Genomic DNA, 25,473 nt, shown 5'->3' on the forward strand with positions numbered 1-25,473 from the left:
TAATGCTTAATGGTTATTGGTTAAGTAGCTATATTCATACATACATGTTAATTACGGATTGGTTGTCACTCTATAAGCATCTTTAGCTAAAGTGTGCCAAATTAGCAGTTCCCACAACGTGCTTGGCATCTGGTCTCGTCTTGGCACAATGCTCATTCCTCCCTGTTGTATCCATCCAAGGACAGTACATGGTCTGTCTTGTTCTGAGGACAGTACATGGTCTTCAAAGTAACCCTGCAATCTGCAGGCCAGGGTTGTCCAATTCCCGTAGGAGAACAGCATGGCCTTGTTCTGCTAAAAATCCTTCTACAATGTGTTGTCCTGTATTTATTTATGCAACACTCAGGAAATCGTATCTTCACCATGACCAGGAACAACTCAGCTGCCTATATCTAACCAGGCAGCACACAGAGCTGTGTGAATTGGTGTAAACTGCCCCAAATTCCATGTTATCCATCTTTCCTCGCTACCACTACTAACTGGTCTAGGCAGATGAAAGTTGTCTTATGGATGAACTTTTGTCACTTTTATCTTTACTGAAGTGCAAAAATATCTTTTCCTATCAAACAAACCTTGTCAGGATTACAAGTCTCCTCCTGGAGGCACATAAAAAATTCACTACAAAGATGGGTAGTCCACAAATCCAAAGAGATGCTCTTGTATACTTCTCTTATTGAAGACAAGTTTTACAGTGTGCTGAACTCATTTCTTCAGTCACTCCCAAGCCAGACTTCCTATCAGGAATGCACCTAAGCTTGTGCTGAAAATTAAGGTGGCATTTCAATACCATTGAGGTTTAAGTCCTTCTATCCTATTCCTAATGTGTTCCTGATCATGGAATCATAGAATGGCTTTGGGCTGGAAGGAACCTGAAAGATCATCTTGTTCCAGTCTCGCTGCCACACTTTCACTAGACCAGGCTTCTCAGGGCCTCATTCAACCTGGCCTTGATCATTTCCAGGGATGGGACATCCACAACTTCCCTGGGCAGAACAGGTCTGACCTAGGACCTTGAACCAATCTGAGAAAAGATTCAAGGTCAGTCTTCATTTGAGGGTGAAAGCCAACCTCATTGTTGGCTCCTTTATTGCTGCTTCTCCTACTGTTGTTTGCACTGTTATACTGAAACAAGGATTGCGTCATCATGGTGGGATTTTTTAAAATAAGGTCATTGAGGTCTTACTACCCTACAGCCACTGAAGACAACAAAGATAATTGTAATTATATCCCCAAGAAAAGCAATTCCTTAGTTTTTTACTACATTCATAGAAAAAGAATATAGACTGCTCAGCACCCATCTGTCACAAAGGAACTGAACTTTCAAAGTCTCTAAGGGCTGAGCTCTGCTTCCAAAAACAGTTTGTGTATTTATAGTTATGCTTTCTGACCTCCTTTTCTCATTTTCTGGTGGGAATACACAAACTTTAAAAAAAAAGAAAGGATTGTCATTATAGCAATGGTTCACAAATAAAAATTCCATCTTGGTACAGTCAGCACACAGGGTAAGCCCTGGTGGCCTCTTCACAGCCTACATGTACATTTTAGTTTGCTTACCTTTCTTTACTGCTACCTAGTGATTAATTGACAAATACTGTAGGTGAAGTGCATAAAAATACTTGGGAAAAGCAGGTTCAAAACAACACCTGGAACATTAAAACACTGGACTGGAAAATGCTGAGACACATAGCTGCAGTTAATACTCAGTGTTAAACAATACTGAATTGTTCAAATTATTCTTAAGTTTAGTCCTGCAATAGAGCTGGATATGAAGAAAGATTTCCTCAACTTTCTCCCTAAGTTTAGCAGCAACACACATAACCTCATAGAAAAATGCTCTTCGAGTACCTTGAAGACAAAATAATTTAGTTTCAGGTGGATAAATGAATTTAATTCTTATTTCTGAATTCAACCCTTGGTATCTATACAATACACTAATATGGTTGGACAAACATAAACCTGCTTTTTTTCTCATATGAAGAAGCCAGAACACAGACTAATTTTGAGATCTTGAGTTTGAATGAGTAGAAGTTAAGAGTGTAGAAAATATGAAAAAAATCATGAACACAGAAATTAGGTAGTAGGCGCAGATATAAAACAGCAAGGAAGGGAAGAAGCAATGATTTTAAAAATCTCTGAGTCATGTTTTGAAACTTTTTGGGGAACTAATCACCTTACACATGCCAGTTGCTAGAGCAATGCCTCAGGTTGAAATTGCCCAGGAACATAAGACTTGGTGATGAACTCACAGCCTAACTCAGCAGCAGCTCAAGGAATCTGTGCAGTCACATTCAAGTAAACCCTGTGTAAGCAAGGGGAAAATGTAACCCTTTATCAGCCTGTCAGTATTAATCTTCATGGCAGAATACCATTCCTCCCATCAAGGCAGGAGTGAAGTGTGAAACAAACTGCAAGATATGCTTGCTGCCACAAAGAAATGTAGTTGGGTTCTTTCTTAGAATGCCTAATTCCCAAATCAAGTGTTTCTCATTCCATCCAGGCATGCAATTATGTATCCATTACTGACTGCAGCAGTAAAGCAAATCTGCTCCTGAAGTTCTGAATTAAAAGTAGATCCAGCCTTTTCGCTTTGGGTAAACTGACCCTGACTTGACATTCTTACCACACAGCACTGGCAAGAACATTGTAAAAATAAAAAGGTGGGGGGGAAAAAAGAAGAAAAAAAGAGCTACTTAGTGCAGACCAAAGGGGTTTTATCTTCTTCATTAAATGGAAGGAAATAGATCATATACAAAATGCATGAAATGGGAGCGACAGAGATGAATAATGCATCTATTACTTGTTTGCATAATGGAGTTATTTGATCTACTTTGACTTCTCAGGCAGAGCAAAACCAAAACATAATGGTTTTCCCACCTTCTTCCAAGAAAGTCCTCAGAAACTCCTTTCCTTTGAAAGGTCACAGGATGGTATAGAACACTAATGAGCTCCCAGGTGCTGTAGGCATGCCTGTAAAATAGCACAGGTGATTTTCCCCAGGGAAGACACCCATCACTGGGCACCTCTGCCTGATTCACAAATGAGTGAAGCTCAAGTACCCAGGCAGGAGGTGGCAGACAAGGGTCCATCTGTGCTCAGATGGCAGAGAAAATTTGCACAGGCGAAAGAAGAACAAAGGTATTTCAGAGGGGTTACTTTAACAGGTTTAGGGTCTTTTTACCCATAAAAAACATATACTTTTGTGAACTTTTAATACAGCAATTTCTCTCCAAGTGTTTTAGAAAGCTCTGGAAACTTCTAAATGCTTTCAAATGTCATTGTCACTATTATATTAATTCAAAGGCTGTTTGATAATGTTCAATCCTTCGAACAGTAAAGTTCTGTAGTGAAAGGTTCAGTCCTAAACTGAAGCCAAGGGCTGCATCCTCCAATGAGGAAAAGTTAAACACCTGACCAGACCAGCTTCTGTCGGCTTTACCTGTGCAGGTACACATAGTACTGCCCATCTTTTTTATTTTTCTTTTTTCCTTTCTAAATATTTTAAACTGCCCTTGAAAGGATGACATTCACCTCAAAACCCAAATGCACACTTCCTCTGTGGCTTCTCGGCATTAATTTTCTGCTAGGACATTTTGCAGTAGGGAAAGAATATTCTGCTTCTCAACTGAAGCTACTCTGTTGTCATAAGAAATTACAGCCAAACATCAGTGACAAAGAGGAAAACTAAGACATAACTCTTCAACCACAGCATAATTTCCCCCCTCATTTCATCCCAAAATAAAGTTATTAGTTGCCAAATTTCTGTGGTCCTACAAATGGTGCTTGAAGTCAGTACACCAGAACTCAGAGGTTTGGTCAGCAGCTGAGCTGGGCTGCCTGGCCTGCCCAGACTGCTACAGTGACTTTCATGTAGGATTTTGGGGTGCAGGCACATGGCAGAATTGAAATCCCTGAGATCATGTGTGGACAAACCAACTTTACAGGTGCTCATCAGTATTGCAATGGGAACTACTTCTTTTTCTGCTTTATCTGAAAATTGCTCAGGAATCCTTGTCTCCTGTAATGGCAGAACTATATTTATTGGGTAAAAAAAGTCTTGTTACAGGACAATTTCAGCATTACTTTCATTCTAGCTAATGTAAAAGTAAAATTAAATCCAGGGAATCACCAATAAAAAATACTGCCTGATAGAGATTTATATACAAGTCTAAATTTAGTCTAAAGTGTAAGTTAGATCTAACCTGCATGTAATAACTTTCTACAGAGTGCTCTACTGAATAAAAATGGTTCATTTGTCTTAATAAAAACAATTACATTAATACAATTGCATTTTTCTCAGTTTACATATTTGAAACTTAATAAAATGGCTTTTTTCCCCATCTGATTTATTTAGTTAATATCATCACTATATGCTCTCTCAAATAATCTAGAAGTAAAAGGCTCCTATCATTTATCTTCCATTATACTAATTTTTTTTAGCTAATCTCTTTTCCTCATTATTTCTATATATGAAAGCACCTTTTACTTACTACTGTAAATTTTGAGTTCTAGGGTTTATTTTCCTTAAGAAAGGATCTTCTCATTGTCCCCCAGAAGATTCTGAGCTGTGTTGTACAAAGCAATAGTAAACGGCTTCTCTGTCAGAATTTGCTTGGGTGTATTGACAAACTGGGCATCAGTGCTTTCAATGTAGATTCCAAAATGAGGGGTTTTTTTCAGCACACCTTCAAAATAGTGTTTTTATCTATTCCTCTTTCTCCCAAGGAATTGTTTGTCTCTGTCAGAATGCCATTAACTGAGCTTTCAGTTCTGATGGTCCTGAACTTTGAGGCACAATCTAATCTCCACAGGAAGAGCCCCTGGCACTGCTTCTTCAGGAGAAATGATAATGAGAATATATTTTGTAATGTGCCAGAGTTGCTCTAGTTCTATGAAGCTGTGGAAACAAATATTAGGAACTCTTGCCTAAAAAGCCCACTTTTAGTGGGAAACAGTGTGATGGGTTTTACATTACAGACATAAGGAATCCAGACACATTTATTGTCACCAAAGTGCCCCTAAAAGTAATTGTAAATCAGACTAGAAAAGGTAACCAAGTATGCTGTACTCAAGCTGAGGAAAAGGGATAGGAAGCTTGGAAAGTAACTGCTCTGTCTCATGCCTTCAGTGAAAATATTTATTAATACAGCTAACGGTAGTTGAACTACCCTGTCAACCTCTGTCCCTGAAAGGTATGCCATTAACTTAATTCTTGTATAAGGACAGTAATTTAAAAATGAGGTTGTACTTGCCAGTCATTTCTGAAGCAATTTAAATATCTTTAGGTGTTTTGACAGCTCACCAACCTTCCAATACATAACCTTTTTCTGTCACTTAGAGGAGTTTCTTGAGTCAACTCTCACAGGATCAGTGCTAATAGTAGTTTAAGACAGAACCTACCTCCTACAAGTAAAAATAGCAAAAAAGAAAATTTAGTCTAATGCTCACTGTTCTGACTCTGAACTTTTTCCTTACAGATGGCCACGGTGACTTGAGGTGAATGAGCAAACTGTACAAGCTGCTTTAAAAAAGCTGGGATGTTTCTTCTATCTGTCTTGAAGAAGATTCACTCAGTTCATGTCTGCAGCATTTCCTCTGTAAAAGCCAAACTGCCAGCCTCAGGCAGGCATCCAAAATCTAGCTGCTGTTTTTCTTCTTACAGACTATTTTCAGGAAGAGATGTGACCAGTCCAGTGGAGCTCCCCAGGAGGAGCACAGGACCAAAGATACCTATGATAAAATTATTCATCACTTCTGAGACTTCATTGTATATTTCAGGACAAAAGCAAGTGTTAGATGATAGAATACGACCACCTACAATAACAGACCACATGGATTCAAATAAAATATCTCTGTCTGGATTCCAGTGGCATGGGAATGGCTAACAAGGGTTTTCCAGGAAGGTACCTGGTCTGCATTTAAACCCAAGAGAGAGAACTTAGGCCATATTTGTACTTGTTTTTCCTGGCTAACAATGCAAATATCCCCAGCATCGCTAGATATTTGCACTCAGAGTCACCAAGACAAAATAAATAATCTTGGAAAAGCTGCAACTCTGAAGTCTTCCAGTGGGTAGTCAATTTTAAGAGGAGAAAAGCAAAACCAGATTTGAGGCAGAGTTGCACACAAGCAGCAGCATTTACATCTGGATACTTCCCAAAACAAGGCATTCAACCTAACTCCAAAGCTAAGCTGAGATGGCAAATTAAAAAAAGAATGCAGACTTCAGAAAAATTTATACAGTTTTTTGGGGTTGGTTTTTTTCCCAAAAAGGCAACACGTGGTGTGGGATTCGATAGGGGGAGAAGGTAAAAAAGAAAATAGTCTGATTGTCCCAGTTATGACACTATATCAAAAGGCAAAAAAAAATTATTGGTAACATCCTTTTCAAAAGCGGAAGCAGAAAAAGACTCCTTTTAACCTGCACAAGGGTACTCCAGAAGTCAGAATGAAGGTCTGCCAGAAACCAGACTGATCTTAACAATTTGGATCATGTCCACAGAACTGTATTTACTAAGAGCATGTTGCTTGTACTGATGGTTAAACTGAACATAAAGATCAATAGTACCTGGAAAGGTGATAGAGAGAATGATCCCCTGAATGATTAGCCTTTGCTGCAAGAGGGAAGAACATATCCCACCTGCCTTCATTCTCCCTCCAGGATATAAAATGTCTTTCTACAGGGGATGCACTCAAAAATGCTGGTCACAGAACAAAGCCCAACTGGAGTTCTGAGGGCCAACACAACAGGTCAGCAGCTCCACTCCTCTGTGCTAAGATCACAGATTACTGCCTCTGCTCTTCAGCACCAACAAGGATTCACACTATATTAGTGAGAAGTGTCTGCAGGCTACAGACTGAAAGACCAATTCCTAATGTAAAGCTGCTGCCGTAAAGCCATACAGCTATGGATGATCTGAATGGATAATTACAAACATTCTCACATCTGCAACCCAAAATTATTTGGGACTTAACCAAGGCAAGAAATAATAGGGGGAAAAAAATCCCTCACAAAACACAAGGACTGTTCTTTGTAACAAAGTCTGTATCTTTGGAGAAAACAAATGGAGTGGAGCAAGAGCACTGACAAATGCTTGATGTTTACAATGGACAAGTGAGATTACAATGGTATTCTTTCCTTATAATAATGTTATCCTTTCATGTAACTCTTACTAAAAGGGTGAGTGCACAGCTGTTGTATGGAATTCATGCTTTTCAAGCCCTCCTCTTCCTCATCACTCTTTCCTGGACCAGGCTGTGAAGGTTGTGGCCCCAGTTTATGGGGACAGCTCCTGCAGCCTCAGTGATGCACACAGTGCTTCCCACCCACACCAACCTCCTCCTCCTTCCCACATCTGTGATCCATGGCAGTCTTTTCTTGTGCTACACACATACAAATTCCAACACAGTTAATGTAAAGCCTACGGAAAATTCAGTGAGAAGCAAGGACTTGAAAGTTGACACATCTCAATTATTACACGTATTTCAACACTTCCACCATTTAGCAGTGTTACAACAATGATAGACAAATAGGAAAACATTTAAATTTGCTGCAGTATGACAAAGATTCAAAATGTCTCTCCATATCATCATGTAATCACCAAAGAAAATATTTTTAGGTCACACTTGTAACAAAAATGACTGCTATAATGTACCATTTTTAAAAAACAATGTTAGAAACCAGTTAGAATAATCCACTTATGCCTAATTAAAAGCAACACTCAATCACCTATGGAAATGAAACATAGCTGAAATGTGCATTAAACATGCAAAAATATTTCTTCCTTAAGTAGCTAACTGAATAATACTTCATGAGAATTGGTTTTTATTCACAGTCTATGTAGCAATAAAGTGGTCCCTTAGAAAGCAATCATTATTGCAGAGAAAACCCAAATTTAAAAATTAAAACTCATTCTACTACCAAGAAAAAGAAAAAAATCAGTCTTACCATTTTTCACAAAAATATTCCCAAATATTCATATCAGGATGACAGCAGCATTTTGTTTAGACATTTCTTTTAAACAAGCATCATATATTAGTTTTCCATATAAAAATTCTGTATAACTAAGCAACCAAGAAACGCCTCCTTCAGCCAGTGTATTTACTTTGAAGGACAGTGGAACAACGTGAATTATGGAGTTTAAGCTCTACAGAGCAAATATTTGCGCTCATGTGCTTAAAGCCAATTTTTACCATGTCTTGTATATATTGGAAGGTAATCATGTCTTATCATGGCTGATAGAAGTCTACAAGTTCTGGAGTGTTGCTTTCTTTGACTTCCTTTCTTGGAAGAGAGAGAAGATGCTTTGGCTGAGCTAAAATAACACTGTGACTATCCAACAGCATAAGACAGATATGATTAGGGATGGAACTGGACAAATGGCATCAAAAGTTTCTAAATTTTCAAGAGGAAAAAAAAAGAGACATGCATTTGGTGGGGCTTTGAATGGTAGATGGGTTTAGAAATGCTCAATATGTATTACAAAGCCATCTGCCATTATCATGGAGCAGAACCTTCTTCAAGTGTCCTTTTTACATTCTCTCCATAAGAAAGGATTAAGATTAATGCACATTTTCAATCAAGTTTTACCAGTCTTTCAAATTACACAATTTCCAAGAGAAACTATCTGAAACACAAGTTTTCATATTTCAAAATTACATTTATTAAAAACATTCATTCAGGAAAATGCACTGCTCATATTGCTTCACTGCATTTCAGATGAAAACAGGTAACAGAATGTCTAAATTTCAAAAGAACCTATAACAATTTACTAAACAGCCCTCAGAATCCTCTAATTCTAGGACAGTATTCCATTGTAGTCTATTTGGAAAATTCCCAATTTATAATGCAGCATTTGTAGTCCAATCAAATGCACCACCAAATCTATATTTTAGATCTTCCATCCACTCAAAGATTTAACCATTAGATACTTAGATAATATATGAAGGTATAAAAATATTTAAAACCTTGCACAAGCAGCAAGCCAACATAATCCAAAATTTAATGTTAACTCTACTAAATCAATTTCAGAGGACTTTTAAAGTAAGTTGAGATGCTTCCAGCTATTATCTAAGAAAATAAGAATCTGGATATATTGATTCCCTTTCTTCTATTGTAGTAGAAGAAAGAAACATTGAGCTTGTTATAGAAAAAGTGTCTAATGCAAATTATTTCTGAAAAAACTTACATGCACATCTTCACACACTTATTAGAAGTTTAATAGAAAAAAGTGATTAGCAAAAGCAGCTGGCAATGGAAGAGAGTCTTGACACAAGTACAAATAAAGCAGAGTGGAAATGCAAAGCTCAGAAGGGATGCCATGTTTTCTGCACTAAATCAGACAGGAAAAATGAATCTACCAAGGATGAAAGAGCAGCTGACCACAGAATCACAGCAGCTGAGCCTGGAAGGCACCTCTGAAAATCATCCAGTCCCAAGTTTTACTCAGAGCAGGGTCAACTAAACCAGGCTGCCCAGGGCACCATGCATTCTGAACATCACCAATGGTGGTCACTCCATCACATCCATGGACAGCCTGCTCTGCTGCCTGACTACCCTCACAGTGTAATCAAAAAGGGGTTTTTTACTGTTTCAGTCTGAAGCCCTACCTCTTATCTTGTCACTGACCATCCCTGAGAGGAGTCTGCCTCTCCTTTACATAGAGAAAATCCCCAAAACTTCTATTTTCTACACTGCACAGTCCCAGCTTGCTCAGCCTCTCCTCATTCCAGCGGTGCCCCAAACACCTGATGATTGTGGTGCCCTTGGCTGAACTGCAGAGCATCCATGTCCCCTGACTGAGGAGCCCAGAGGTGGGCACAGCCCAGCAGAGGAGGCCTGAGCAGCGGGCAAAGCTGTGCCTAACACAGCCCCAAGGCTGTGCAAGCCTTGCAAGAGCACCCTGCCGGCTCATGGTCAGCGTGGTGCCCACCAGCACCCCCTGAACCTTTTGCACAAAGCTGCTTCCCAGCTGCTCCATCACCCATGGAAATGCAGCCTGTCCTGGCTGAGGAGCAAAACAAGGACCAGTGTCCCCCCCAGCCTCTGTAATATCTCAGCACAAAGCAGCTCTGGCAGGATGCCTCTATGCAAAGGATCAAGCAATTCACAGCTCCAAATACATGTATCTACAGATGTTCAGATACACACGTTCATATAATGTTCACGTGTGCACACATAAACAGGTTAGCTGTAAATACATGTTAATTAATATAAACACACAGAAAAATATTTGAGGGTTGCAAATATTTCAGTTTATTAGCTGTAGAGAAAGTCCAATTTGTTTCTCAGGTCAAGTCAACTGAGTTAGTTTCATTTTAAAATGTACCAGTAAGACTATCTGGTTAAAGTGACAATATGGAACTCACTTTGATTAAATTAGAATGCACAGTTATACCTCTTCATGAATACTTCTTTTCCATAGCAAACCATATTTGAAAGATGAAAAATTATTAAAATGTTTAGATGGAATTGGTGGTGGAAAAAAAGTAGCTATTACATTCTGACAAAAAAACTAGAGTTCAGTAAGCAAATCCTACTACCTATTTCAGGCAAGTAAATGCAAACTGGTTGCCTTGAGAATAGTTGTGGTAAATCTGTGGACCAAATTTAACTTCAGAGGAATTCTGATGCTGCAGCAAGAAGAAAACAATATAAAAAATATTGTCTGATTGGTCTCTAAGCAATATCTACTTTCCCTCACCATCTTTTATAAGTTAAGGAATAATCAAAGACAATAAATATCTTACTTATCTAAGGAATTTTATATACATAGGATGTTTGGAAGAAGTGTGTTTATTTTCACTACTTTTTCAGTGATAGAAAAAACAATAAAATCCTTATAGATGAATAATAATGAAATGCAGCAGGATGAAACAGCTTACAAAACAGTCAAAACACAAAAAGGCATCAATACTCAAAAATCTGAAGATAAAAATCAAATGTTCTGCATTCCCATATTAGTACCGATGCTTAGTACATTCATAATCTCAAACAGCAATCGTCAAAAAAGTATTAAAGAAGCACAAAAAACTAAGAAATTTCCAGGACACCAGTCCTTGATAGCCATCAATTTACAGTACTGGCAAATGGAAACCAGAATAAAAAGTCATACAAATTACTGAGATTTAAACAAAAGCATAGATAACCCAAAAGCAGTCACTTTCATTTGCAAAAAAGCATTTACCTCTTAACAAAAGTCACCAACAAAAGTGACTGTATTTGAACGTCTAGCGTTATAAAATTGTGCTTAAAAATAAAGCTAAATTAGTTTTTTTTCCATTAAGGTTATTACTATGATTCAGTACATTGTTTTGAATATAAAGATTCAGCAGCTATTGTCTCCAGTTTTTCTTCATGAGAGCTTTAATATGTTTTCAAGATAACTTTAATTTTTATAGAAAAACAAATGACCTTTAGTCTCCAGGCTAAATTAAACTTGCCTCTTGTGTAGGTATGATGAACTATGAAAAAAGCAGAAAAAATAGTAACTACAGTTGAAGCTTTTTTTAAAGTAAGGCAGACAAGTTTTTTTCTATTAATTAACTTTCTCAAGCCTTGAAAAAAATTTTTCTTTTCAAAGAAAAAATTAACTGCAGTAAGTATATGAGCAGAATTTTTCTATTTTAACTATGAAAAAAACCTTCTGCAATATATTACCTGAGTAAACTGACAGTTAACTCAAGAACAGAGTCTGCACAGTTTGTAAGAAGGTGTGTCCTTTGCAATGACAGCCACAGTGTGTTTATCTAAGAGGAGTTTGGGTGATTTAATTTTTGACCAGAATTCTATCACAATTCAAGATCACTAAGAAAACTATGAAGCTCATCAGACACAGGTTTCAGAAATGTATCAGGATGCCTAAGTTTTGCTGGAACTATCTGGATGATGGTGTGGGTACATGCTGTGATGCACCCCAAAACCCCATTCTGAAGATGACCCAGCCTGAGCCCTGGCTGGAGCACATCTCAGCACACATGGCTGGCACACCTCTCTGCAGAAATCAAACTCTGGACAAGGTAATTCACACACCTGGAGATCACTCTTCAATTCCAGTCTATCAGTTTGGAGATAATAATTTTGCCTGTGGGCCAGCTATAAAGTGCAGGTAAGAGTTTTTGTATCACCTCACAAGATAAGCCTGTCAAATCTCTCACAGACTGGACCAGATGCATTGAAACCAAAATGCTGCATATTTATCTAAGTGCACATATCTAATTGTGCTTAATGCTACTAGAGGCATTTTTCAGACACTGCACAGGCCTCTGGACACAGTGATAACAACTGAGGACTCTAATGAAGCTGTGCTCTGTTTATGCCTGGGTTTGCTACAGCTTCTGCCCTTTTGCTCTGGGAAAGGCAGTTCACAGCCAGCCTGCCATGAGGATGGCGCAGCCTGGCTCCAGTCCCCACGCTCCTCACTGCAAGGTTTTTTGTGCCTCCCAATAAACCCTGATCCTCCATCTCTTGCCCCAGCCACAGTTTTTCAGTCTCTTCCCTGCATCCAACCCCCTCTCTGCAACTTCCCCTTTGCTCCCACCACATACCTTTTTCTCATGTTCCACCAGCCAACTAAAATTCTGGGCCTCACCTCTTCCCTTCCCAAACACAAGGAGAAGAAGCACCAGCACAGCTAATCAGCATTGCCTGACTGAACTTCTCTGCTCAGCAGAGAAAGATGCAAAAACTGCAGCCACAGATCTGAAAGAACTGGAAACTGATGTAATGCTACATCACCTGTCATATGCAAGATAAACCAAAAATCCCACAGCTATTTTAGTTTGACAGGCAACATCATTCAGCCAACCATTTACCTCTTTTCATGTTTTAACTCTGGGGGAAGGAAAAACAGAAGCAAATAGAACTGACCCAGATGAATTTAAATGCTCAAGTTAAGACTGCTAGCTAGGATGAAATAAATTTTTGCAAAGGTTTTCTTCTTTGAAGAAAACATTGATAACCAAGATTAGCTCCTGCAAAACACAGACTCATTTAAATTTTTTGTCTTTAAAGCAAAGATGCTGTAGCTAAGCAACCTGGCTCTTCCTTAAACTGAAAGCTGGTTTTCACAGCACCTTGTTTATCACTGAGAACTCCAACAAACCTCCACCTTATTTTATGTAACAGTGTCTGGGGGAGTGCCAGATTAGATCTGGTTTACTGTCATAAGGGGACTTTTCCCATGAATGCAGATGATGCAGAAGTTATTTGTAAAATAGCATCCAAAATGGTTTTTTGTGTCTAATGCATGCTCTTCAAATACCCTGAGCTGTTGGAGAGAACATGTCTGCTTCTGAATCCAAGATGTGCTGGTTATGTTTTCTTTACCTGCACACTGAATGAGCCACTGCCCTTTCTGCCTTAGTTTCCCCCTTCAGCCCAGGATTTGATATAGCATTTAGTATTTGTTTGCTACCACTAATGATGTTGTTCTAAGACCAAATATATCCTGACATGCTCTCTGCTCTGGTTGGGTACTGCTCTGATCCTGCGTTGAATGCAATCCGGAGCTTCAAGAATTATTATTATTATTTCCAAATTAGAAGCTAACTATAGTCCATAAACGTATTCACTCAGACTGAATCACCAAACAGCTTTGATTTCAAATTCTTCTAATTCTGACTGCACTTTCCCTAATGGATAGGACAGAAAACACATGCAAGTAAAAAGCAAAATCAATGACACTGACTTTGACCCAGTGAGTTATGACTTCAGATGCTAATCTCTTGCCACAGTTCCCCTCCCACAGACTGTGCACATTAATAGCCTTTTCCCAGTCTGACAAGGGCACTGAAAAGCACTTGCTTGAAAAACCTGGAAAGCATTGGGTTCCCTCCACCCCCTCCCAACCCACTCCCATTACAATTCTATTTTTAACCAGCCCCCACCTCCTCCTTCTTCAGTTGCTTGTAACCTTGCATACAGTATAATAAAATATGATGGACCAAAATGTTTTGCTAAACAATGGAAAAAAGATTTTTTTGGCTGCACTGCTCATTTGTTTTGCCTTCTCAGTTGGTTTTGTGTTTGTGCACAATAAATAAACACACAGTAGGCCTATGCATCCTTCTACAAACAGGGATATGCAGCCACTGTACACAGACAGCACCACAGCCTTCTTGTTTACTCTGCTTCCCTCATTTCCTCCAGATATTTTTGCACGCTGTCATTTGTGGAATACTGCTGAAACCCAGAGGGATGTCAGCTGAGCCTGCCTCACACTGCAAGCTGTTGGCAGGCTCATTAAGGCCGGGGAGCAGTGTGGAGTCTGCTGCCCCTGCTCACAGACTGACGCTGCTGGCTGCAAGGACCCGGCCACGCTCAGGGGCCACACCAGCTGATTTCTTCAGATGCTCCTCAGCCCTGCCTGACATTATTGCTGCTGGCTCCACAAGGACTCTAAAGTTGTTACTAAAAGTGCCAGCAGCTGCTGTCAGCATTTATGGAGAAGAAATCCAATATAGTAGAAGTCTTTAAGGGTTTCCAACAGGGTAAAAGTGCATGTTTACTTACTCCCATTACCTGCCTTGACTGTACATTGTACAGCACTGCCTGTACAATGAAATTACTTTGCTTTTGTTATTGGGTAACTGTTTGTAAATATCAGACTTGCCTGCATCATTTTATGATCTACCCAACTTAATTATTTCTAACTCTGCAGATCTTACTTGTCACATTTGTTGCAGCCCCAGAGAATCCAAATATCTTGTCCAATAGCTTTTGGGGAAGCCATTGCCTATTTGGGAGTCAAAATAGAAGTCAGGAAGCAGAATGCAGCTCTCTCTCACAAAAGCCACCTGGCCATCAACCTCTTTTTGGCTGATCAAGTTATTAAAAGGAGAAAAGGATAACAACTGAAATAGACTTTAGCCATGGCTGCAATTTGGCTTTCCTGTGTTAAGTATCACTAAACTTCCTGCTTAATTAGGTTGAGCAGTGTCCAGTTACCCTGTGGTTTAACAAGGGCACTCTTGTTCATCTAGGCTGCTACAAATCAGGGATGCATGTGTACTGCCCACAAAGGAGAGCAAATCAGGAAAAAATCCCAGTCACTGATTTCTTGCAGCATCCTGAGAAGGATTTGGAGAAAGGAGAGGAAAGCTGGGATGCTCTGTACTGCAAAGGCCAATTACACATATTACAAATTTGATTAGTTGAATTAAAAATGGGGAATTCAAAGTTCTTAGTGCTTGGTTTTCTCCTGGTTTTTTTTGTACTTGAGGGCACCATACATAAAGCAAGATCCACCAATCCTAAGGAACACCTAAATCTAAGGACAGATGGAAATTTAAGGAAGATTAGTTATGTCTCAGCATTTTGCATATTTGAATCATAATATTCCCAAATCACTCAACCTGACACTGTTTTTTTTTTCCAAGCAAGGACTAACACTATAACTATTGCATCACAATCAGGTTGTTCTAGATAGACCTTCCAAAGACAAATCCCAGTGCCACAGTTAGCATCATCACCTAGCACTGCTGTGCCAGACTATGTGAAGGCAATACAGTACTTTCAACAACAGTCTCTACTTTCTGGAAGAAGTTGGATCCCATCCATGCCCTCCCTTTTTTCTGTCTAGCACATACAGACCACTGGCTTACCATATGTTTCCATGCACCTCCATCTCCCTCATTTCAACTGATTTTAATTTAGAAAATAAACACTTCAGAACAGCACAGAAAGGAGAATTTGTCTGCCATGTGTCTAGTGGGTTTTAGCCACTATAAAAGCATTTTGATTAATCCACAACTTTGGTCCTTTCCTCCCATTCTTGCACAGAGTCATTCTCTATTTTCATAGCATTGGGAAAGGAGGGAGCTGTATTTCTAAAATTTTTAAATATTCTGAAATACTGAGCTCCATGCCTTTGGTTTAGTAATATTGGAGGCCTGGACCCATGGTATGGGCTATGAAGTAAACATTTCAGAGCCAAATCAGAAATTCACTATGGCCAAGGCTTATCAAACACTCTGCACAGAGGCCATGCTGCAGTAAATACTCAAGTCACCTAACAAAACTGAAGTGAGCAAGGAGGGTCTAACTAGAGCAGAACTGGAAATCCAGAGATCTCCTGGATTCTCTTCCCACTCTGCTAGAGACAGACTTTGTAAATGGGGGCAGAGCATTCAACCATCAGCAGGTATTTGTTTAACTGCCCCTAGGAGGATAAGAGAGAGCACAGGGAATATGATTTCATTGGCATTTATAAGAAAAACTGTGTGGAAAATATGGTTGCACAACTATGTAAGTCACCCTTATTGCACAGAATGGGTTCCAATGAAACAAGTATGAGACCTTCTCCTGGGTTCAGCTGTGGTAGTTTCTGCTCAGTATCTGGTACAGAGCTGTGTTCTGGATTTTCTGTGAGATAGCAACAGCCAAAACACCAGTGTGCTAGGCAATGCCTGCATTGAGTCAAGGGCTTTCCAGTTTCCCAAGCTCTGCACAAGAAGCAAGCAGAGCCAGGACAGCTGACCCGAGCCGGCCAGAGGGATATCCCACACCATGGAACATCCTGCCTGGTGGCATGGATATAAGCTGGGAAGAGTTGGGCAGGAGGGGTCACTTGCTGCTGGAGGATATGACAGGCATGGGTCAGCAGGTGATGTTGTGCATCACTGGTTGTTTTCTGGTTTAATTTTCCTTTTTTTCCCCCATCTTTATAGCAATAGTACCTTTTATTATCACTATTATTACCATATTGCTTTGTTTCCATTATTAAACTGTTTTTAGCCCACCAGCTTTATCTTTTTTCCCCAGTTCTCCACCCCATGGCAGTGGGACAGGGGAAATGAAGGAATGACTGCCTGGGACTGAGCTGCCAGCTGGGGCTAAGCCACAAGAGACACAGGATTGGATTCTTCCCCTTTTATTCTGCATTGCAGTTTACAGTCCCACCCCTCTGCTGACATATTTTGCTCATAAGACATTAGGAGAAGGAGGAGCACTTGCCAAAGTATATTATCACATTTGGGATAACTAGAATTTATTTAAAAAACAAGGTTTACCAGATCACATGGGAAACAGTATTTTCTTCTAGGAAGAAACAGGAGAGACTTCAAAAGCGTTCCCTTCACAATTCAGAAGTCAAAGTAGCCAAGAAATAATTTTTTTTTCACTTGCAGAAATGTTTAGACTTAAATTAGTCTTTATCAATGACTTGATTTTGCATTTCAAGTTTATTTCATGAAAAAAATCACAGAGAAAAATACAAAAAAAAGATGCTTACAAAAATTCTGAGTTCTTCTTGCTCAAAAATGTTAGCAGCTGAATTCATCAAAACCAACAACTTCTCTAAATTTAGACTTGGCTTTGATAAATTGGCATTTTACAGAAAATTAGGCAAGCATTTCCTGACTTCTGGTAGACGAATGTCAATTTCCCCTACATTTTAATTGTCCTTTCCAAAAGTACAGAAGTGCATAAGATACCTACCCTCACAGAAAACAAATGAGTGCCTTTGAAATCACCTTTACACAGGAGAATTAAAAGAAAAACCAAAATGTATTCTGTTTAAAAGTTTCATTGAATATATAAGACAGGCCAGGCTGAAGGATCCATGATTTGCTGACAGATGGAACCAGACAGAGACCTTCAGAAGAAAGAGGAAGCAGGAAGGAGCTGAGCACAAACATTTTAGTCAGCTCTGTCAAAATGTTGGCATTTCTACTAGGAAGGAATTACAGTATCCAATTCTGCCTGTTATTCTGTATCACTCTATCAAATGACCATGTACTTCTGAATAATTACCATTAGCATTTCAGCTACTAGATTTTGCAAAGTTATCCAAGCAAAAGTGACACTGACATTAAAATCCTATTTTGATTTTGAGCACAAAATAATTGTTTCACTTGCAAAGCAGAACTTCATAAATTATTTCATTGGTAATCTTTTCCCCTGTAACTGTTATCTCTTCACAATAACTTTGCTTCTGTTTCAACATCAATGGTTCCAAAATGCAGGCACTCCTGAAATTCATGCATCCCATAACACCTCACACAGAAAGATTCCTTCAGCCCCACAAACCACATTCAATGTCAGTAAAACACATAACATTTATACTACAGAACAGTGCTCAGTGTAGATATCTGTTACTGAAGTGAGGTCCCTGAGGGACAGACATACCTCAGAATTGTTGAGATGACACCTGTGTGTCCCTGAGAACCATCCCTCGCTCGAGCACTGGTCAATGTCCACCTTCTGCAGATTGATGTCCACTTTGACAACACCTCTGAAAGCAGAGAGGAAACAACCACAGAAATAGGTTAAGCTTTTTTTGTGATGCTGCAGCCTGAAAAGCAGAACAACCTCTTTCTTCTAAATATGGAATTTGATAAAATGTCTAAAACCAGAAAAGTTTTGTGCTCCCAGAGCATGGTCACAGAAATATTCTTATTTTAGACTTTACTGAGATGTACTATGGACAAGAGGTCAGTAAATCTAACACATTAAGACTAGGGTGGCAGTTAAGAGCAAGTTGTATGTTCAAACAATGCCATGCCCTTACATTTTATTGTGCAGCAAAGACCCAAAATAAATACAGTGAAAGAGCTGCACTACTTTTTCTGAAGCTAACAACCTTCCCAGGCAGTTTTGAGTGCAAGGTACCAGACACTGCACCTCGCCCCACATCCAGCAAAAACTACATTCTCCCTTTGCACCAGGGAACCCTATTTGCCAAAACAACTGGCAAAAGCCTTTTTTGTACCCTCCCTGGAGACAACCCAGCCTCCAGAGACACTCAGGCCTCTTCTCTGCAGCTCAACATCCTCCTCCAGCATCCAAGCCCTCTCCCCACACCTCTGCCAGCTGGCCCTGCAATAAAACCTGATACAACATCAGAAAGCTGCACAAGCCACCAATAGATCACTGATCTCTGTGTAGGGAAAAAAGTTTCCTACACACACACGTCCTGAAGGACCATCTAAATTGTCTAAGTCCTATACCAAGAAGTCTCTCATCAACAGTTTACCTCAAAAATGCTTTTGAAAGAAAAGCTAACAAGCCAATTTCAAAGCTGACACTCTGTTGCATAAAAAACTTGAAAATCATCAGAAGAAAAAAGGTACAAAACTGTATATCTATGTCTTTTTTTAAAAGTCTTTAAAGGTCTACATATTCCTCAGAATGACCTAGGATGCATTTATAGCATAATTTTGTCACAGCATGACATCTATGACTGTAGTCCAGACTTGACAAAAATGTCAATATGCAACTTCTAGTTACTAAATCATTACACAAACTCATTCATAGTGGATGAATGCTCTGTGCTAATTTCTTACATCCAGAATACCATTCCTTTCAAGTCAATCATTTCAGCCACTTGGGACAGATGTTTTCATTTCTACAGTCTGGACTTCCACAACTTTACAAACACCACCATCTCCCTTCTTTCAGGCTGTGAACCAACAAGGGCATGGCCCAGCCTCTATCTCAGAAGCACCTCATTCACCTCAAAGTGTGTTCCCTCTTTTAATTAATGCTCATAACACAATAATTGCAACAAGACAGCTACAGAGCCATGTATTTGAGAGGATATGTACAAGCAAAATTAGAACATAAGAGTGAGCTAGATCAAAACCAGGACAATGCTGTTCCCTCATATCTGACCCCAGTACAGCAAGAGTCCACAACAACTAAATTTGGACATTCATCTTCAGGCATGCTGTATAGTAAATGGAAAAACACAACTACATCATGTAAGTGGTCAGAAGAATGCATGAGAAAATTACATAAAACAGACAGTAGGAAGTTAGACAGTATAGGAGCACTCAATCCCCTGACTAGAATCTAAACAATATAATGCTGGGCACATTTAGAAATTGCTTGAAATACTTAAGTGCTGGTTCTAGCAAGTTAAATTTAAAATGGCACACACCACACTTCTGGAATATTCTGATATATTTTTAGGTTTTGCCTTTGTACACTTGTTTTGAACAGCAGTTTCACCAGGGACTGCTCAAACCATGTTTCTACCCTAAGAAACTGTTTTTTCCATGTTCTGGGTGAGCAATAACTTGAAGAGGAAAAACTGTCATACTGCACAGATTCTCTCTTTAAAATGATGATGTCAGTGGATTACAAATTTAACCTGTCGGATCTCAAGATCTCAGTCCTGAGATGCTGAGCCACCGAGACCACCTTGGGGGGCTCGGGAGTCCTGGAAGGATGCCAGAAGTGTCTGGTGGCTGGACTTTGGTCCTGCACAGGAGACGACAAGGATGAGGGCTTCACCGGGTGAATGGCGAAAAGATTAGCTAATTAGAGAGTGAGACACAAGGTTTAGGATTTATGTACAGGGGGGTTTAGAGGAGTAAGATGGAGGAATTGGGGTGTGTCCTGTCCTCCTTCTTCTTCCTCTTCTCCTCCATCTTCTTTGGCCACGGTGGCACCTTTGGATTGGTTATTACTGAGAGTACACCGAGTTATAAGAATAGATGGTATTGGGGAAAAATGATAAATATTGTATACGTAACAATGGGTATAAAGATACATGGCTGCCCGGGAGGGCAGACAGTGCGCCCATGGCTGACTGCTGAGCAGATCTCTGGTGGCTGAAAGAACATCTTTTAGATAAACAATTAATAAACATAAAAACCGAAAGAAGAACTGAAGCCTCTTCTCGTCCTTCGATACGTGGGCTGCCCCAAGGCCACCCCGGGCCTTTCCAGGCCCCTCAAACAGCCGAGATTAACCGGACATTTGGCGTCCCTGGGTGGGCACGAACCACCAACCTTTCGGTTAACAGCCGAAGACAATTCGTAGCAGAACAGCCCGGACTGGAACCAGAAGGCGCCCTGGGACCACCTCTCGTGAAGTCATTCCGAACGCGAGAACCCGAGAACGCCGATTCCACAGTGACCCAGACCTCCTCCCACCAGGGGCACAGTGCACATTGGCAGCTTCAAAATTAGTATGCTTTCTAGACGAAAGTCATGCGGAAATACCAACAGGTGTCCGCGGGGACTCATATAAGAAGCAAGATTTCCTGATAATCGGACAAGATAAGTGCAGTATTCTTGGACTCATTGTCTATCCAACAGTTATCTCAGCGGACAAAAATACAGAATTGACAGTGTTGGCAAGAGCACTTCGTCCACCATTGACTGTACCAGAAAACACTGTGGTTGCGAGAGCCTTTGCACTGCTCCACTTCCTGTCGGCGGCCATGTTCCGGACCGTGTTTGCTAGGCTTTTAATTCAGCTGAAATTGGGGTTTGAACACCAGAACGTCTCTCCTGAGGGGGTGAGTCTCTCCACGTGATCACTGACTTGTGTGTCTTCCCTGAGCCATCCGTGAACACTGTGATCCCGTCCAAAGGTTCTTCACTTATTCTTGGTTTTGTTTTATAACATATTTGCGATTGCAGTATCTTGTGTTGCGGAAAGTGGATTGTGCAAGTTCCTGGGAACGCCAACAATGCGATTAACAGGTCTTTCAATTGTTGCATCGCCCACTCGAGATAGTCTTGTTTCAAGGGTAACCTGATGGTTGAGAATTCTCTCTTAACATGTTCAAATCAGGCGACAGCATTGAAATTTCCCCAATGCCGCATGGACCTCCCGTGGCATTAGCAGGAATGCCGTGCCAAATTCTGTATCGCGTCTGCAACTTTCTCCAATTCCTTCTTTGCTTCTTGCGTGAGTGTCCTGGGAGACCGAATGTCTGTGTCTCCTGGCAATTTAACCTGGCAAGAAGGTGCCTGATTCAGATGTCCATGGCAGTGGAGACAACAGATCACTCATCTGGTCATGTGTGGATCCCACCAGGTATGTTTCTAATATTTTCTGGACCTTTTTGAGATAATACAAATATTAGTGTGTGGGCTGAGGACAGGGCCTGTTCTGCAAATGAATACTCCCCCCATGGCTGCAGACAGGCACAAAACAGGCAGCAGGACCAGGACCAACACTACTCCTTGCTCTCCTAATTCATGTTGTACACCAGTGACACTGGCAAAAATACCAAGGATTAGCATCATCCTGACTACTCCAAATAAATCAGTTTGTACAGTAGGAAAAGCAGCGATGATTCAACTTTGATGGAAATGCAACCCATTCACCTGAAGCACCTGATGGAAGAAGGTTTCATTTCCTTTGCATGGGAAGTTTTTCCCTTGTGTACATTTTGTTTTTAACTAGTAGGAGAGGAAACTCACCTTTCCCTCCTCAAACATTTCTGCAAAGAGAAGTACAGATTTCAAATATAGGACAAACTAATCACTGCCTAAAGAGAAGGAAACAGCTTTAAGAGTTTGCTGTATCACAATAAAGTCTTGTAGAAGCAGAGTGCCAGTAAAAAAAGCATATAAACATTTTCCAAAGAAAACTTACCTAGAGGTTACTTATGAGAAAGACAACACACACAAGCCAGAGAAATTAGGGTCATTAAGTAGACTGAGAAGGCATTTCAGTATGGTCTTGTACCAGAAGTGCTGCAATTTGGAGAATTCATGGCATGTTCCAGTGGGACAAGAAAGCATCAGAAAGCAGGAGAGCATCCTAACACTCAGAGCCATGTACTGGAAAGAAAGGAATATACTACTGGGCTTCTCACATCAGAACTGATTAAAGAACTTACATCCTTTGAAAGCTCTTTAACACAATTACTTTGTCAAAAATAGATGTGAAAATCAGATTCATACAGCAACTATCATTGGAAGAAGCCTCTTGTGATGAATCCAATCAGCTCAAAGCAGGCTCTTAAGTTGGGGTTTTTTATATTTTCAATAATGGAGAGTTCACCATCTCTGGGAAACCCAATCTTGTCACTGACCAAACTCACAGTGTCCATAAAAAAGATTTCTGATGTTTAAATGAAATTTCTTGTATTTCAGTTTGTGCCTCTTGGTCTTTTCATCCTTTCATTGAATAAGGCTGAGAAAGGTCTGTCTCTCTCTTCTTTACACTTTTTCACCAGGTACTTACACACAAAATGCCCCTGAAGCCTTTTCTTCTCCAGGCTGATCAGTCCCTCTTGTACATCAGATGCTCCAACCTTTAACTGTCTGTGTGGCCTTGCACCAGGTTTGCTTCAGTACATCCATATCTCCTGTGCTGAGGAGCCCAGAAGTGGACAAAGCACTCTTAATGGGGCACCAGGCTGGGGAAAGAGGGAGGATCACTTCCCTCAACCCATCAGCAAAACCTCCTCTCACCAGCCAGGAGGCTGTTGGCTCTCTCTGCCACAAGCACACATTGGTGATTCGTGTCAAATCAGTGCCCACCAGGAGTGTATCAAAAGTGACTGACCTCCAGATGGTCACCAGCTATCTGTACACAGAAGGCTGCTGAGTTGGTTGAACACTATTTTCCCCTCAGAAATCCATGCTGACTACTCCCAATCACATTCCTCCTCTTCCTGTGTTCCAGAAGGGGTTTTCACAATTATTTGCTCCATCACCTTCCCAGGGAATGAGGTGAGACTGATCAGCCTGTAGTTCTTGGATTTTCCAACATCTTTTGTCACAAAGTACACTTTTCCATTCAATAGTTTTCATTCCAAAGACCTTGAAAAGGACCTTTAAGGTCATTGAGCTCTAGCTATTAACGAAACATTGCCAAAGTCACCATCAAACTGTGTCTATAAGTGCCACATCTTCTAAATACCTCCAGGGAGGGTAACTCAACCCTGGCAGCCTGTTCTGATGCATGAAAATCCTTTCAGTGAAGTGAGTTTTCCTCATATCTGTCACAGACATCTTTTATGAAAAATCCGTTCCTTAGGATTTTTTCTCCTGAGAAGCCTCAAGAACAAAATGTAAACAATGGTCATCTGCTGCTGTGGAATGCAACAGGTGCATCTGTGATTGGTCTCATGCAGTTGTTTCTAATTAATGGCCAATCACAGTCAGCTGGCTCAGACTCTCTGGTCAGTCACAAGCCTTTGTTATCATTCCTTCCTTTTCTATTCTTAGCTAGCCTTCTGATGAAATACTTTCTTCTATTCTTTTAGTATAGTTTTAACATACTATATATCAGAAAATAATAAATCAAGCCTTCTGAAACATGGAGTCAAAACCCTTGTCTCTTCCCTCATCCTAAGACCCCTGTGAACACAGTCACAAATATCCAATGAAAACTCTGGCACAACTTGAAGACATTTCCTCTTGTCCTGTCACTTGGGAGAAGAGACCAACCCCCACGTGGCCCCAGCCTCCTTTCAGGCAGTTGTAGAGAGCAGTAAGATCTCCCCTCCTCTTCTCTGGACTAAACTCCCCCAGCCCCCTCCTCATAGGACTTGTGCTCCAGACCCTTCACCAGCCCCACTGCCCTTCCCTGGATTTGCTCCAGCCCTTTTAATCATTGTCCTAAAGTGAGGGGCCCAGAAGTGAACGCAGGATTTGAGGTACAGCCTCACCAGGGGAATGATCACTTCCCTGCTCCTGCTGGCCACACTATTGCTGATACAAGACATTCATGATCACAGTCATGCCCAGATAGAGTCTCCATATCCCTCCCAGGTTATGTGGCCCTCTTCCACCTGTACTTTTAATTTACGCTTCAGTTTTGTCAGGATCACAGCCATCCAAGCTCAAAAATATTTTCATAATACCTCTTCCAGAAATACTACAAAATTCTTTCATTTCAAACTAGACACATGTTCCTTCTGCTTCTCTCATACTAAAGTTTTTCTTACAAGAATGTTTGTCTTTCACAAAACTCAGTCTTCATGAACTCACAGCAAACTTTTTTACCTACACTCTTCTCCCACCTGCAGTTCTTCTGTAGCACAACCTGAACTTTTGACATGGGTAAGTTGTTCTGGTTTTCACTTTTCTCAGAGCTTTGTGAGTTTCTGGGGTGAAAATCTACAGTAAGAAGAAACAGGACAGTGCAGGAGCAGGAAAGCAATCTCTCCTTACAGTTACAAGCTGCCACAGGACTTCAACTGTTGTCCCCCATGATGCACATAATTATACCTTTTTCACTAAACCTCTGCAATTCATGTTTCATAGTAACACCACAGTTCTGAAGTAGTACAGGACCTGAAGCTACCTGAGGATACAGTGCTTTCAAAAGCAAAATTTCTTGAAGCATATATGTGGCATTTATAAAAGGTGTCATGATGGTACAAGAATTCCATGAGTTCATTTGAGATCCATTTTAAAACACCGCCTCAGACTTGTAACCCACTGCAATTACACACAGCACACTAATATATGTACACGATAGATTTCTGAAATTCATCTGTGATTAATACAGTAGCTGGCACAGCCTGTTTAGCCACCCACATTTCCAGTTATTTTTGATTCAGCATTCAGAAAATGAAACATATGAAAGAACACATCCTCCTAGAATGTATATGGACCAACTCCCTGTGTTATATTTATCGAACTAATTGGGAATAATTGCAGTGTTGCTATCTTGGTGTAAGCAATCAAGACAAATATCAAGGGTGTAAGAGTAGACTCAGCTTGTCAGAGTAACACATTCATCCACACCAGCAATGCTGCCTGGCTCAACACAAGCCA

At 40.3% G+C, this 25,473-nt stretch overlaps 1 protein-coding gene across 1 annotated transcript in view; it reads right to left on the minus strand.

The window, feature by feature from the left end:
- The window catches only part of GPR158 (G protein-coupled receptor 158), a 191,072-nt gene that overhangs the window by 155,266 nt on the left and 10,333 nt on the right, over window positions 1-25,473 (minus strand). Inside the window, exon 2 of the mRNA XM_005480468.4 lies at window positions 18,125-18,230. Within this exon, the coding sequence (XP_005480525.2) occupies window positions 18,125-18,230 (106 nt within the window). The remainder of the gene's footprint in view (window positions 1-18,124; window positions 18,231-25,473) is intronic.

The sequence above is a fragment of the Zonotrichia albicollis genome, chromosome 1 (assembly GCF_047830755.1).
Source record: "Zonotrichia albicollis isolate bZonAlb1 chromosome 1, bZonAlb1.hap1, whole genome shotgun sequence".
Taxonomy (NCBI): domain Eukaryota; kingdom Metazoa; phylum Chordata; class Aves; order Passeriformes; family Passerellidae; genus Zonotrichia; species Zonotrichia albicollis.